The 16,068-nt window shown below is 37.8% G+C and overlaps 1 protein-coding gene across 1 annotated transcript; it reads left to right on the top strand.

The window, feature by feature from the left end:
* The first annotated feature begins 3,251 nt into the window (after window positions 1-3,251).
* LOC120562808 (urokinase plasminogen activator surface receptor-like) lies at window positions 3,252-14,597 on the top strand. Its single transcript, XM_039806711.1, has 5 exons — window positions 3,252-3,323; window positions 12,705-12,824; window positions 12,908-13,054; window positions 14,034-14,144; window positions 14,237-14,597. The coding sequence occupies exons 1-5, from the start codon at window positions 3,278-3,280 to the stop codon at window positions 14,434-14,436; spliced, it is 624 nt and encodes a 207-aa protein (XP_039662645.1). The 5' UTR covers window positions 3,252-3,277; the 3' UTR covers window positions 14,437-14,597.
* Window positions 14,598-16,068: the final 1,471 nt, after the last annotated feature.

Raw genomic sequence — 16,068 nt, 5'->3', positions numbered from 1 at the left:
CTTGTCTCCTGCTAGTTATACTACAGCACTTAGTTAAAAAAAAAAAGTTAAATTAATAAATATTTTTGTTGCATCTCTTTTCGGTGTTGTAATTTGTAGACGTCCCTAAGCACTCGTCTTACAGCAGCAACAACAGCAGAGAGCAGAAGAGAGCAGGCAAGTGTTATTTACATAAACTTCTGGTGTACTTACAAACTTTCCAATCCATCGTTTTATGAGTGCATAACCTATATGTACTAGTGTAGACCTTTGGTATCATTTCCGGCATTATTAGTGGGGTCATTTACCAGATACAAACGTGGGTCCATTAGCCCCTGCGCTAAGCTACTCAGCTGATAACGCTACTCTACGCTAACTCTCCCAATGCTAGACCCAGCTGAAAAAAGCTTCTGGGGGGGTGTTTGGCTCAAGGTCATGGTGCAAAGGACCCTAGAGTGAAATACTCCGAACCATCACTTTAACAACTGTCATAGAGTGAATGGGAACTAACCCCAGTTTCCTCACTGTCATTTCTTTTAGGGACAGACTACTACTATCTGAAACAAGCTTGGTTAAGTAGACCACTCTCCACTGTACAACACATCCAAATTTCATAGTCATAACTCATGAAAACCAGACCAGAAATCCTCCTTACATGTCAATAACCTAATTTTAAAAACTGACATTTGTCACACTCATGACAGGGAACTCAGGGCTCCCCAGTGTCCTTGCTGCCATGGCAGTTACTTCACCAAATGGCGGTGGACACCAGGGGAACTTTGTGACACGGCAGTCAGGACACTGGGGAATCCAGAACTCAGTGTTGTGAATCACTATATAAATATGTGACTTTCACTAAATGTTTCAAAAGTTTTTGATTCAACTCTGTAATGTTGCTGTCTTGCTGATGTGAGTCAATTGGTCAATCAGATTGCCTGGTTGGATCTACTTGTATTGTCATTGTGTAACATTTGTTACATTTTTCTCATTTTTTTGTAATGTAATTTAATTAAATATGGTCAACAATAAACAATAAAGTTGTCAAATAGCCAAATATATGCATGTATTCTTGTTTTTAAATAATACCCATAATAACATTTAAAATGAACAAAGAACCATTTATTCTGAAGAACCATTTGAAAGAGGTTCTTTATTGAACCAGTTTCTTTGAAGAACCTTTTGAAAGAGGTTCTTTATTGAACCAGTTGGCTTCACAAAGAACCTTCTTGAAAATGGATCCTTAAAGAACCATTTTTTAATATGGTTCTTTGAAGAACCATTAATAGTGCATCAAAGAACCATTTTGTGATGGTTCTTTGAAGAACCTCTTGTTAAAAGGTTCTTTGTGGAAGTGAAAATGGTTCTTCTATGGCATCACTCTTAAGAACCATTTTTGGTTCCAGTTAGCACCTTTTTTTTTCTGTGTGTACATGAGGGACAAGTGAAACTGGAAGCCCGTTCAATGGTGAAGAGTCTGATATAAAGCAGGACACCTTTCTGCAGACTTTGGTGGGAATGAAAACCTGTGGACTCTTGGCACTCCGTGTCAGAAAGTGGTGTATCCCTGCCATGTTGAACAGACACAGCTGAAGCCTGTACAGCAGTGGTGAGAAAGAGAGATGAAACCAGTTGTCTGCACACGTGTAAGCAAAATGTGACATTTTTTTAATTTTCAAACCATTATTGTAATTGCAGTTTTGGTGTACAAGTTTTCTCAGATTAAAATATATAATTCTTTCTTTTTAATTTCCTTTTTTTTCATTGCACTCTTCTATTATAGCACCAAGACGATATCTCCACTGGCATACTGCTTTAAAACCTTTTGCAAGACAGAGGCTATAAAACCTACATCAGCAAGGCAGTAACAGGAAATGTGAAATAACCACATTGACATGCTATGTAGCTTTTGTTTGTGGGAAACACAAACCTTAAATTGGTGCTCAAAAAGAAATGAAACTGAAGGGTTGGTGCTGGTATAAAAAAAAACTGTTGAATCACACCTGATCCCCACTGCCAGATGAAAAGACATGCAGCGGTTGCATTGGGTTTCCATAATAAATTAAAATTCTGCACCAACAAAATGTCCCTGCTGGGCACCGGTAAAATTGTATCTAATGCATGACATTGGATTTTGGCTGATATGCCCATGTTTTCCAACTCACTTTGGCTAATTGTTGATATATGCTCATATTTTTTCCACCTAATTGCAGAGAACATCAAGCCTCATATCGGCAGAAATTTTCATTTGGGGCCGATGCAGATATTGCAATTTAAGCTGGAGATATATGAAATTTCATATTTTGACTGCCTTTATCAGGGAGCTGAGGTAATCCTGAGACATCTCAAACTAAAACTCATACCAATAACTTATTTTATAAGGGAAATTTCATATTCATAAAGCTAAATTGGTCAGGGAAAAAAGTACCAGATACACCAGGCCAGCACTGAGAGGATCAGAAGGAGCTTCTACCTTCAGGCCACTAAGATCCTAAATGAGGACACTCAAACATCAAAATAAAATCTTTGTTTTTAAACTTATTTTTGTGTTATTTTTATTATTTATATGCCATGACAAGTGACACTAGATCAAACAGAACGTAATGCATGGGTGACATGACAAGGTTAAGAAGGAAAACAGTTTTTCTGGCAGGTATGTGAAATCCCATGGTCTCGCCATTTTGTGTTTTGTCTTTATCTGCATTTTTTTAATTTTTCTTCTTTTCTTTCCTAATTTCTGTAGCATTTTTGTTTGTGAGACAGCAGTTACCTTCCTTTAGTAATTCATTTTAAGGATTCTGTAAATCTTTTCATTTATTTTTATTGTTAGGTTAACTGGAGTGATTACACAATGGTTAAGAGAGTCGCACAACCTCTGCAAGAACCTCAGCATTACTCAAAAAGATACTAGAGAATGCTACATACAAAGCAATTACATCAAGCTGCTACATTGAAGTGGCATTTTAATTTTTAAAATAAAAATAAATTACACGGTGTATGTATGTATGTTTGTGTTGTGACGATTATATAGCTTTAAGACACTACTGTTTAGAACCGATAGAAGTGTAAAAAACTAAACACTGACCCAATCTTTTGTTGCAGGTAACAAAACATCAGTTTTGTTTCAGATTAATTTAAGGGGTGTTTTTTTTATTGTTTTTACTTTTTAAGATTCACATTTAGTCACTACTCAGAGAGGTATGAAGGAGTGGTCTGAGGATGAAGACAACCCCTTCTCAGGAGAACTACTTTTGCCCTTAAGAGATCAAACTGAAACTGAGTAGAATCCTGCCATCACAGAATGCATCTCCTGATGCTGATCTTTGGGATTGTGCTTCTCCCTAAAGGCAAGTTTTTGTTTTGTTGTCTGTTTTTTTAAAACTGTTTAATCTCTAAAAAGAAGGATTGTACATGATTGTCATATGTCAAATACCAGTAGGCAACTGTATGCCCAAATGATACATGTTATTGGTTACTTCTACTTGTCACTGCTATTGCTTTTTGTTCTTCACCTGTTCGTCCACGGAGGATTTGACCTCTTTTCTATTCCGTTGAAAAACAAGCAAAAAAATGTCAGAACTGCACTTTGCAACCACCTTCATACTGTACAACAAATGTTTTTTGTATCTGTACTCATAATTTTTGTTATTTTACCTCAGAGTTAAGGTGTCAAAATTATTATTATTTTTTTAAGTTTAAACTTTGAAAGTTTTGTGTTTTCTCAGCCTACACCTTGAAATGTTATGAGTGTGCACCGGGAATCTCAGGAACCTGCACAGATACATCAAAAGAATGCCCTTAGCCAGGTCAAAAGTGTGGGGCAATTAAAGTCACTTATACAGGTATAGTAATTTGTGTTGCATTGTTTTTATTGTTAAACTGCTTTGTGCGGCCCCAGTTTACAAAGGTTCCTCTTTTATTGCAGGTGGTTCAAAAGTTGTTAATGTCAACTCAAAAAGCTGTCTTTTGGCGGAAGAGTGTTTTGAGGACTCAGTCAACTTCGGAATCTCCCAAACCATAGCTACCATCAAGTGTTGCACCTCCGATCTCTGCAACAACCAACCTGCCCCTGGTAACTTACTGACTGTATATTGTCTCTTGGTATTTAGCCGCTTCTTTTAAATGAAAGCGGTTTTAGTTGCATAAGCAATAGCTGTTTAAAATGCAAAAACTACTCTCCTTAAAAGTTAGTATTGGTTGCACTTATTTATTTAAAAAAAAACTGATTTTACTGATTAAAACAATACATTTGTTTTAAACATACAGTATATATAAGATGTACAGTATATTCATCATAGTGCTATATGGACATTGTGAATGTAGGTTTTGTGAATTGATGATGCCAGTCCATGTATCAGAACCTGAGACAATATGCTTGGAGTTGATATTGTTGAGACAAGACTTAAGTTCCAAGACAAGCCAGTAGAGGGGAATATGACTTTCCATCACCATCTCTTATAGAGGAGCTCAAGGGCATGATACCCCCAACTGCCACAGTGCAGCTGTGTGTGCGTGCGTCCGTGCGTGCGTGCGTGCGTGCGTGTGTGTGTGTGTGTGTGTGTGAGAGAGAGATGGAGAGAGGGGAAGACTCATGTGCAGGATGTCAGACTTTATCTCAGCAATATAAAGCATGCCCTTTATCAACAATGTAAAAAATTCAATGTATTTGAGAGAGAGAGAGAGAGAGAGAGAGAGAAAAACCCACTGAATTTCCAGGTTAAAGTCAATCTTAATTTATTATCTATAGGCCAATCATAGCTTAATGTAAAAACAATCTACTTATTATAATTAGATATTAAGCAAACAAATAGCATACATCTTTGCATTTTGTATATCTGAATTACTACATCCACAAACAATATGAACAATGAATGTTAATATTTTTTACATTGTGTAAATCAGTAGGGAGTGTCCATTAGACTGCTGGACATAGAAAGCTTTGAAAAAGGAACTGAATAAGAAAAGTGCATTCAAGCCACCACTCAATCCCCCTCTACATCCCCAAACAATATGAACAATGGATGTTTTTTGTTACAGAACCCAGCAAATCCAATCCAAATGGTAAAAAGTGCTTCTCCTGTGACGGACAAAAGTGCACCAACACTCTAAACTGTGAGGGGAATGAGGACTACTGCATCTCAACAACAGGTAACGACCTACAGCATTAAACATCTAACTCTGTTTGAATGGATGTCCAAAACATTAAGTTCTCACCCTAAAAATTATTTTAATTCTCCCAGTGAATGCAGGAGGTCAAACAGTGACCATGAAGGGCTGTGCCTCCAAGACGATTTGCTCAACGCAAACCACACAGACTGCAGGAGCCCTTGGAACAGAAATTAGCTGCTGTCAGGGGAACTTCTGCAACAGCGCCAGCAGCACAAGTGCTGGCCTTCTGCTCCTGGTGGCACCGCTGGTCTCTTTGGTCATGCTCTCCTAACTGGTGGAGACGGCAGCATCACCACTCAGCTTTTCTCTCATCTTTGCATGGCCTCATACTGCTGCTCACACCCCGGTCCCAATCCTTTCAGCCAATGAGTGAGAAAGTTTAGCAAGCAAAGTATAATAATATAATTGAGTAAAATAGTCTTTTCACTTGTCTCTTGCCTCATACAGTTTCTTGCAGGATAATTTTCTTTCTTTTTTATGTTGCCTATAGACCATTTCACTGTTTTTGTTCTGAGTGCTATTATTATTCTGAAACCTACTTTTAATGTTAATTATCAAGAATATTTTGAAGTTACTGGTTAAAAGCAGAATAAATAAAAATCTTAAAATTCTGCTGTTTATTCCGATTGTATTTCTGTTTTCTTGAGTAATCTAGGCCTTTATTATTTCTGAGTCCCGTTTAAAATACATTTGTCTCACATAATCATTAAGGATACTCAGTTTCAAAGTTGAAGCATGTCATACTTTGCTGTCACAGTGTGTGCAGGTCTTTAACATGTCAAAGATTGAGCATTAATAACATTAATATATAATAAATACAGAAAGGGCTCTCAATGTTACTCAATCATAAACTAATTTTCAACAAATGCCCATTTATGTACCGTATCATTTCTTTATTTTAATTAAGCTCAGGGTGTTCTAAAAGGTAAGTGTGAATGCTGTCCTATCTGGGTGTGCTGAGACTTGTGCGAATGTATAAAGCGTCCTTGTTTATGGTATATATTTATTTTAAATATTTGTAGATTTTATGCAGGTAGGAATTTGGCCTGTTGGCGAGTGTTTACTGTAACATAGTTTTGGTAAACTAATACGGCCCCTCATTCTTGGCTGTTGAGTCAAGATCACAGTGTGTACACCTTCAACTGTTCAGCCTGTCCCCATCTCTAACTATTTATTTGATATTTGTGTATAACCTGCTGGAAATGTGTGGAGAGCAGAGATAACTTTTTGTGGGACTCAACTATGAAAAGTATAACCCCATCTAGTGGACAATGTTATCCAACAGGCTTTTTTTACACTATTCAAGAGCATTTTAGAGAATTTTGTAACTTTCTGTTTGTTTACACCTCTGCAAGAACACCAGCATGACTCCAAAGATATTACAGAATGCCATATACAAAGAACTTCACATTAATTAGCTATTAAAGTGTCTGGAGTTTAATTTGCTGGGTGTTGCATGTATTCTGCCAACAAAGTTAAGTTTCTGTAGAAGTCTATGAGAAAGTGACCCACTTCTCACTTGATTTATTACCTCAGTAATCATTTTCATAATGAGTTTATGGTCTCAATCGCTAGGTTTAAGTATTTCTGTAATACATAATTTTTTTTAATTATGGTTTATTGCCGATTGAAAGTGTGTAACGTAACGTAGAGTGTAAGGGCTCCTCCCTCACTCCTTCCTCTCGTTTAAAATCGTCACATCCGCAACAAGGATGGCTGCGCCTGTAACGGCAAACAACTCATAGCAGATCTCCACAAACCAATGGGTGACGTCACACATGCTCTGTCCATTAATATAATACAGTATGGTCTCTATACAAGATGGTTCAAAATGGCAGTCAACAAACCAATGGGTGACGTCACTGATGCTACATCCATTATGTTTACAGTCTATGAACAGAATAGCATACATTTAACACATAGCAAATTAAATTTGAGCCACTTTAAGCCTGTGATGTTCTTTGTATTTAGCATTCTCGAATATAATTTGGAGTCATGCTGAAGTTCTTGCAGGGGTTGTGTGACACTCCAAACTGTTAGAAATGTAATCATTCCAGTTAACCTAAGCTCCTAAAAAGCTGTACAGAACCCTTAAAATAAACTACTTAAGATGAGATCAGTGAACAATGCCAACTTGGTTTTGAGGAGAAGCTGGCACAATATTTCCATAAGCTTTAGTTCTGTGAGATGTCTCAGGCTGACCTCTGCTCCCCGACACGGACAGCCAAAATTTAACTGATGAAGGCATACTATGCAGGATTTACCTAAAAATCAATGTATTGACTCATTCAAAATATATGTCTCCCTCTGCCTGTATATTTCTTATGTTGCTGTGCTTGGGACATTTCTGCATCCACCCACGCCACACACAAAATATTACCACGCCAGGGCTGGCGGCAGCAATGGGCAGGGGTGGGCTCAGCCCACCCAAATGTGCGTCTTGCCCACCCAATCAAAAGTTAAGAAAATGTGTTTAGCCATGTCCGTCGCTTTGTGTCCACTCTCTGTAAAAATAGAGATGAGCAGCGGCGCTCCACAGTCAATGTTGCAGCTCCAGTTGATTATAATGGACGCGCGCTTCTGTGTGTGTGTGTGTGTGTGTGTCTGCTGCAGACATATCGGCTCGTCTGTGCTTCTGCCGTAGTATCGGTTTTCCACCTCTGATGAAGAGCAGCATTCAGCCGCTTCCCTAAACTTTGTCTCATCCAGAGACCCTGGCGGGGATCTCTGTGTCTGTTAGACGGTGTGGATAAGATACTGCCATATGAGCAGAGCAACAACGTAATGCACAGCAGACTATAGGGCAGATGGATTATTTCTTAAGATATTATGACTTTATTCTCGTAATATGACTTTTTTCTCAAAATAAGATGGGATGAGTTACATTTTGAATGTGCACAACGTTTTGAACATGAGCAGAAATCTTGCTGAAACACATCTGAGCAATTACAGCCCAGGGGCTATTCATTAAAATTAATTAATGTATCATTCACATGAATAAGTGCCACTGACATGCACGTTTAAAGAGGTTCATCAACAAAAGAGCAAAAGAGGAGGGAGGAGTAAATCATGCCCAGGCCTACATGTGTGTTGACTCAGCAGAGATAACATTAAATGTGAAAAAAAAAAATGTTTGAATAAATATTTGAAAAATACAGAATCCCTTAGAGCCTTACTTCATTATATTCCAATATGTTTTTATATTTTCAATTGTCCCCTGCATTTTCCTTTACATAAATAAAGATATTTCCAGCATGAATTGATGCAGAAAAAGTTAGAAATACTGAATGCAGGAAATTAAGAGCTTACATTTTTCTGGGGGAGAACCCAACACATGTGCCAACACATTATATGCCTCCCCACATATCTTGAACTAAATCCTATGCCTTTGGGTTGCAGGCCAGCTGGGATTAGATGATTAAATGTTAGTGCCATGTCACTAGGGTCTGGAGGCTGGCTTCTCTAACCTCTGTGCTACTGCTATACCAACCGCCCAAGTTGCCCACCTATTTTTTCTACCAGCCGACCATAATATAGCAGGCTAGAACTGGCCCTGCCCCACGCCTTCTTATATTGGTTTTTGTTTGTTTAACTAATGGATTTTGCCAGAAGCATTCCTTCTCTAGCTTCACACATAGGGCTCAATAGTAGAACCATTTGTATCATATTTGCTATGCAAGTTTGTGAAACCTCTATCTCATCAAGTTGATGAATAATTTCCTTAAACACCTGTTGTATATAATCTGATACATGTATTCTGCCCTCTAAAGGATTATCATTCCACTACAAGCAGTGGAAGGGCTTTTTTTTACCTTTTCAAAATGGCTGCTGTCATTAAATCCTCCACACACTTTTGGCAGGGAACAAGTTGCTAATTTTCATAGAGTTACCGTAAGAATAACATTTATATTATTACTCATTTTTTTAAATAAATATCTTCTTTATTGAAACAATGCATAGTTACTTAAAAAATCATTATTTATATTACAGTTAAAACATGTTAAAAATGTGTGTATCAAATTTGATACTGCAGGTATTTAAGGTTCTTTATCCCTGAACTTTCAAGTCACATTTTTGTAATGTAATCTACATCATGCCTACCACTATACAAACACACACTATTTTGTACCTCACCTGTTCGTCCACGGATGATTTGACCTCCATTATACAAACACACACTATTTTGATGATCTAATTAATGTAATTAATGACTAAAATGCCATCTTAAAATACATTTTGGGTATTTTCAAAATAACAATAACATAATCGCTATGCTATATCGACCAAGGAAGAAGAAGTATATTGAAAATGTCATCAGCATGATAGCAGATGGCAATTCAAGTGACATGGAGCAGTTAGAGGAAGATGATGAGGAGGAGGAGGAATGGACTCCTAAGTCTATGCATGATAATGGAAGTTCAGATAGCCATGATGAGGAAGACTATCAATGAAAGTGTAGCCCATACAATCATGGAAGTTGAGGTCCCAAAAACAACACATCTTTGTACCTAAAATGAACATTGTTGTGAGCAAAACGTTGCCCAAAACGCCCAATGTATCAAACATGATACAAAAACTACTATCATAAACAAAATCATATGGCAAAATCTTTTTTGGGGGGGGGGATTTTGTAAAAAGGTTTAATAAACAAAATTCAGGCTTTACAGGGTTAAGCTTTTGCATGTTTATGGAGGGTAACCTGTGGGTCCTCTCTCAAAGTTTTTGAGTAAAAACTATGCAATTTCACATCACTTTGGGTCATTATTATTACTGTAGATAACACCCCAAAAGCTTATAGACAAAACAAATCATTATTTTATTATGAAGACATATCACAGGCTTTGTCTGAACATTTTATTCTTCTGGCAATGCTTGTTTTATATAATCATTCTGTAAATCAAAATTTTTAAATAACATTTCAATAATTATATCACAAATAAGGAAGTGATAACAACTGACAAAGCCCATTTATTCAGCTGAAAATGTTTGAAGAGGGTAAGTTCATGTTACAGTCTTCCAGAGAATGTGGTTGACCCAATTGCAGAGACAGCAGGCAGTGTAGCGTTGAAAGGTTTATGGACCTTTTTACAGCAGACATTTTGACTTGTCATAGTAGGAAAAGCACAGCTGGAATTGATCACCTTAACAATGCTCAATTCCATCAAGTGCCCCCAGTAAGCTATTTCAGTGAGTCAGCATGCACAATACCAGGACCTCTCCTAAGTGGAATGCAGCCATCATTAATGGTTTTGAATAAACCTGTGCTTTTCCTACTATATGTCAACATGTCTGCCGGGAAAAGGTCTATTGGCAAAATCCAAAGACTGGAACAGGCAAAATACAAAACCAGGAGCAGGTAGGAACCCCAAAACAGGAACAGGAACAGGCAAACACAGAACAGCACTAAGCAATCCACTGACATAACCAAATGAAAATAAACTGAACAGCAAGTACAAACTGGAGACAAAACACAACGATCTGACACAGGACAAGGGAAAACACAAATACTAAATACAGAGGGTAACGAGGTAACAAGAGGCAGGTGAGACAAGGGCTGGGAAACAGGTGAATAACATCAGGCAATCACAAGAGCGGGAAAACCAAAAGACAGGAAGTAAAACAAGACACGACAAGACAGAAAACCAGACTATCAAAATAAAACAGGAAACAGAGCAAAATACAAAACAGAAAAACAGACCACCACAATAAGACAAAACACAGAACAAAATACCAAAACCATAACAGTTCATTTATTTTACTCAACTGGGCTTGTTCACCTGGTTAAACCTACACCTTTTGATTTGTATCTACACTGCATGGATTATGGATCCTGGATCCTGTTAACCTCCTCCTATAGAAGACCATTCCAAACACTTCAGCTAGGATGATTACAAACAGGAGTTGACACTGCAATGGATGCTGACCGAGAGCTTGATCCTGGCGATGTAGAAACATTTTAGGCTCAATTAAAAGTATTAATAAATGTAATATACACAACTTAATGTATGATTGAACTGCATACCCAGACATGAACAGAACAGATGAATTGTGTAGCTCTAACCTTTCACAGTCATCTGGACTGTGCTGGCTCGTTGCTTGCTGAGCCAGGAGATGGCAGTACAGGTTAGGCTTTTGACCCCGTCTCCTCCACTCTTCTCTCTGCTCCCGGGGTACAGAGGACATCCTGCCTTCTCCACCATGGTTTCAAAACTCTGCAGCCAAATACTGGCCATGCCCCGCTGTCAGCTGTCACACACCATCCTCACTGAGAAGAACTGGTAAACGCATCACATTCTTCTTTGCTCACTTAGCTGTTATGTCCAATAATCAGGTCAAATAAAGAATAATTGTGGGTCTGAAAGTGGAGATCGTCGTTTGCACCCTACATGAGGGACAAGTGAAACTGGAAGCCCGTTCAGTGGTGAAGAGTCGGATATAAAGCAGGACACCTTTCTGCAGACTTTGGTGGGAATGAAAACCTGTGGACTCTTGGCACTCCGTGTCAGAAAGTGGTGTATCCCTGCCCTGTCAGATTAAAATATATAATTCTTTATTTATTTTTTTTTTTTTTTTCATTGCACTCTTCTATTACAGCACCAGGATACTGTATCCACTGGCATACTGCTTTAAAACCTTTTGCAAAATAGAGACTATAAAACCTACATCAGCAGGACAATAAAGGGAATTTTTAATTGCCATATTCACATGCTATGTAGCTTTCGTTTCCCCTAAAATAACTCAAGCCTGTTAGATCTTGTGTGTTATTGTAACGGCCTTCAATAAAAAGAAGAAATTAAACTGAAGGGTTGGTGCTGGCAGAAAAAAACCTGTTGAGTCACACCTTATCCCCCCAAGCCATTATAGCTTTAAGACACCACTGTTTAGAATTAATAGAAGTTGTCTAATAAAAAAACTAAACACTGACCCAATCATTTGTTGCAGGTAACAAAACCTCAGTTTCATTTCACGTTAATTTAAAGGGCGTTTTTATTTTATTTTTAAGATTCACATTTAGTCACTATTCAGGGATGTATGAAGGAGTGGTCTGAGGATGAAGACAACCCCTTCTCAGGAGAACTACTTTTGCCCTTAACAGATCAAACTGAAACTCAGTAGAATCCTGCCATCACAGAATGCATCTCCTGATGCTGATCTTTGGGATTGTGCTCTGGTCCCCCCGGAAAAGAATTTTTTTTTTTTTTTTTTTTTTTAAACTGTTTAATCTAAAAATAGAGAAGGATTGTACATGATTGTCATATGCCACATACCAGTAGGCAACTGTATGCCCAACATATACATGTTATTGGTTAGTTTTACTTGTCACTGCTATTGCTTTTTGTTCTTCACCTGTTCGTCCACGGATGTTTTGACCTCTTTTCTATTCCGTTGAAAAACAAGCAAAAAAATGTCAAAACTTCACTTTGCAACCACCTTCATGCTGTACAACACATTTTTTTTTTGTATCTGCACTCATAATTTTTATTTTACCTCAGAGTTAAGGTGTCAAAATTATTATTATTTTTTTAAGTTTAAAGTTTGAAAGTTTTGTGTTTTCTCAGCCTACACCTTGAAATGTTATGAGTGTACACCGGGAATCTCAGGAACCTGCACAGATACATCAAAAGAATGCCCTTTGCAGGGTCAACAGTGTGGGGCAATTAAAGTCACTTCATATGCAGGTATAATAATTTGTGTTGCATTGTTTTTATTGTTAAAATGCTTTGTGCAGTCCCAGTTTACAAAGGTTCCTCTTTTGTTGCAGGTGGTTCAAAAATTCTTGATGTCAACTCAAAAAGCTGTGCTTTGGCTGAAGAGTGTGTTGAGGCCTCTGTCAACTTTGGAATCGCCAACACCGTAATAACCAGCAACTGTTGCACCTCCGATCTCTGCAACACCCAACCTGCCCCTGGTAACTTACTGACTGTATATTGTCTCTTGATATTTAGCCGCTTCTTTTAAATGAGAGCTGTTTTAGTTGCATAAGCAATAGCTGTTAAAAATGTGAAAACTACTCTCCTTAAAAGTTAGTGTTGGTTGCACTTATTTATTATTTTAAAAAAAAAACTCAGATTTTACTGACTAAAAAAATGCATTTTTTTTAAAAATACAGTATATATAAGATGTATATATACTGTATAGTGCCATATGGACATTGTGAATGTAGGTTTTGTGAATTGGTGATGCCAGTCCATGTATCAGAACCTGAGACAATATGTTTGGAGTTGATATTGTTGAGACAAGACTTAAGTTCCAAGACAAGCCAGTAGAGGGGAATATGACTTTCCATCACCATCTCTTATAGAGGAGCTCAAGGGCATGATACCCCCAACTGCCACAGTGCAGCTGTGTGCGATGCGTCGTGCGTAGTGCGTGCGCGTGCGTGGCGTGCGTGTGTGTGTGTGTGTGTGTGTGTGAGAGAGAGATGGAGAGAGGGGAAGACTCATGTGCAGGATGTCAGACTTTATCTCAGCAATATAAAGCATGCCCTTTATCAACAATGTAAAAAATTCAATGAATTTGAGAGAGAGAGAGAGAGAGAGAGAGAGAGAGACCCACTGAATTTCCAGGTTAAAGTCAATCTTAATTTATTATCTATAGGCCAATCATAGCTTAATGTAAAAACAATCTACTTATTATAATTAGATATTAAGCAAACAAATAGCATACATCTTTGCATTTTGTATATCTGAATTACTACATCCACAAACAATATGAACAATGAATGTTAATATTTTTTACATTGTGTAAATCAGTAGGGAGTGTCCATTAGACTGCTGGACATAGAAAGCTTTGAAAAAGGAACTGAATAAGAAAAGTGCATTCAAGCCACCACTCAACCCCCCTCTACATCCCCAAACAATATGAACAATGGATGTTTTTTGTTACAGAACCCAGCAAATCCAATCCAAATGGTAAAAAGTGCTTCTCCTGTGACGGACAAAAGTGCACCAACACTCTAAACTGTGAGGGGAATGAGGACTACTGCATCTCAACAACAGGTAACAACCTACAGCATTAAACATCTAACTCTGTTTGAATGGATGTCCAAAACATTAAGTTCTCACCCTAAAAATTACTTTAATTCTCCCAGTGAATGCAGGAGGTCAAACAGTGACCATGAAGGGCTGTGCCTCCAAGACGATTTGCTCAACGCAAACCACACAGACTGCAGGAGCCCTTGGAACAGAAATTAGCTGCTGTCAGGGGAACTTCTGCAACAGCGCCAGCAGCGCAAGTGCTGGCCTTCTGCTCCTGGTGGCACCGCTGGTCTCTTTGGTCATGCTCTCCTAACTGGTGGAGACGGCAGCATCACCACTCAGCTTTTCTCTCATCTTTGCATGGCCTCATACTGCTGCTCACACCCCGGTCCCAATCCTTTCAGCCAATGAGTGAGAAAGTTTAGCAAGCAAAGTATAATAATATAATTGAGTAAAATAGTCTTTTCACTTGTCTCTTGCCTCATACAGTTTCTTGCAGGATCATTTTCTTTCTTTTTTATGTTGCCTATAGACCATTTCACTGTTTTTGTTCTGAGTGCTATTATTATTCTGAAACCTACTTTTAATGTTAATTATCAAGAATATTTTGAAGTTACTGATAAAAGCAGAATAAATAAAAATCTTAAAATTCTGCTGTTTATTCCGATTGTATTTCTGTTTTCTTGAGTAATCTAGGCCTTTATTATTTCTGAGTCTCGTTTAAAATACATTTGTCTCACATAATCATTAAGGATACTCAGTTTCAAAGTTGAAGCATGTCATACTTTGCTGTCACAGTGTGTGCAGGTCTTTAACATGTCAAAGATTGAGCATTAATAACATTAATATATAATAAATACAGAAAGGGCTCTCAATGTTACTCAATCATAAACTAATTTTCAACAAATGCCCATTTATGTACCGTATCATTTCTTTATTTTAATTAAGCTCAGGGTGTTCTAAAAGGTAAGTGTGAATGCTGTCCTATCTGGGTGTGCTGAGACTTGTGCGAATGTATAAAGCGTCCTTTTTTGGTTTATATTTATTTTTATTTTAAATATTTGTAGATTTTATGCAGGTAGGAATTTGGCCTGTTGGCGAGTGTTTACTGTAACATAGTTTTGGTAAACTAATACGGCCCCTCATTCTTGGCTGTTGAGTCAAGATCACAGTGTGTACACCTTCAACTGTTCAGCCTGTCCCCATCTCTAACTATTTATTTGATATTTGTGTATAACCTGCTGGAAATGTGTGGAGAGCAGAGATAACTTTTTGTGGGACTCAACTATGAAAAGTATAACCCCATCTAGTGGACAATGTTATCCAACAGGCTTTTTTTACACTATTCAAGAGCTTTTTAGAGAATTTTGTAACTTTCTGTTTGTTTACACCTCTGCAAGAACACCAGCATGACTCCAAAGATATTACAGAATGCCATATACAAAGAACTTCACATTAATTAGCTATTAAAGTGTCTGGAGTTTAATTTGCTGGGTGTTGCATGTATTCTGCCAACAAAGTTAAGTTTCTGTAGAAGTCTATGAGAAAGTGACCCACTTCTCACTTGATTTATTACCTCAGTAATCATTTTCATACTGAGTTTATGGTCTCAATCGCTAGGTTTAAGTATTTCTGTAATACATAATTTTTTTTAATTATGGTTTATTGCCGATTGAAAGTGTGTAACGTAACGTAGAGTGTAAGGGCTCCTCCCTCACTCCTTCCTCTCGTTTAAAATCGTCACATCCGCAACAAGGATGGCTGCGCCTGTAACGGCAAACTAGACAACTCATAGCAGATCTCCACAAACCAATGGGTGACGTCACACATGCTCTGTCCATTAATATAATACAGTATGGTCTCTACAAGATGGTTCAAAATGGCAGTCAACAAACCAATGGGTGACGTCACTGATGCTACATCCATTATGTTTACAGTCTATGAA

Source organism: Perca fluviatilis, chromosome 7 (genome assembly GCF_010015445.1).
Source record: "Perca fluviatilis chromosome 7, GENO_Pfluv_1.0, whole genome shotgun sequence".
In the NCBI taxonomy this organism is placed as follows: Eukaryota; Metazoa; Chordata; class Actinopteri; order Perciformes; family Percidae; genus Perca; species Perca fluviatilis.
This window is presented reverse-complemented; position numbering and strand designations above follow the sequence as displayed.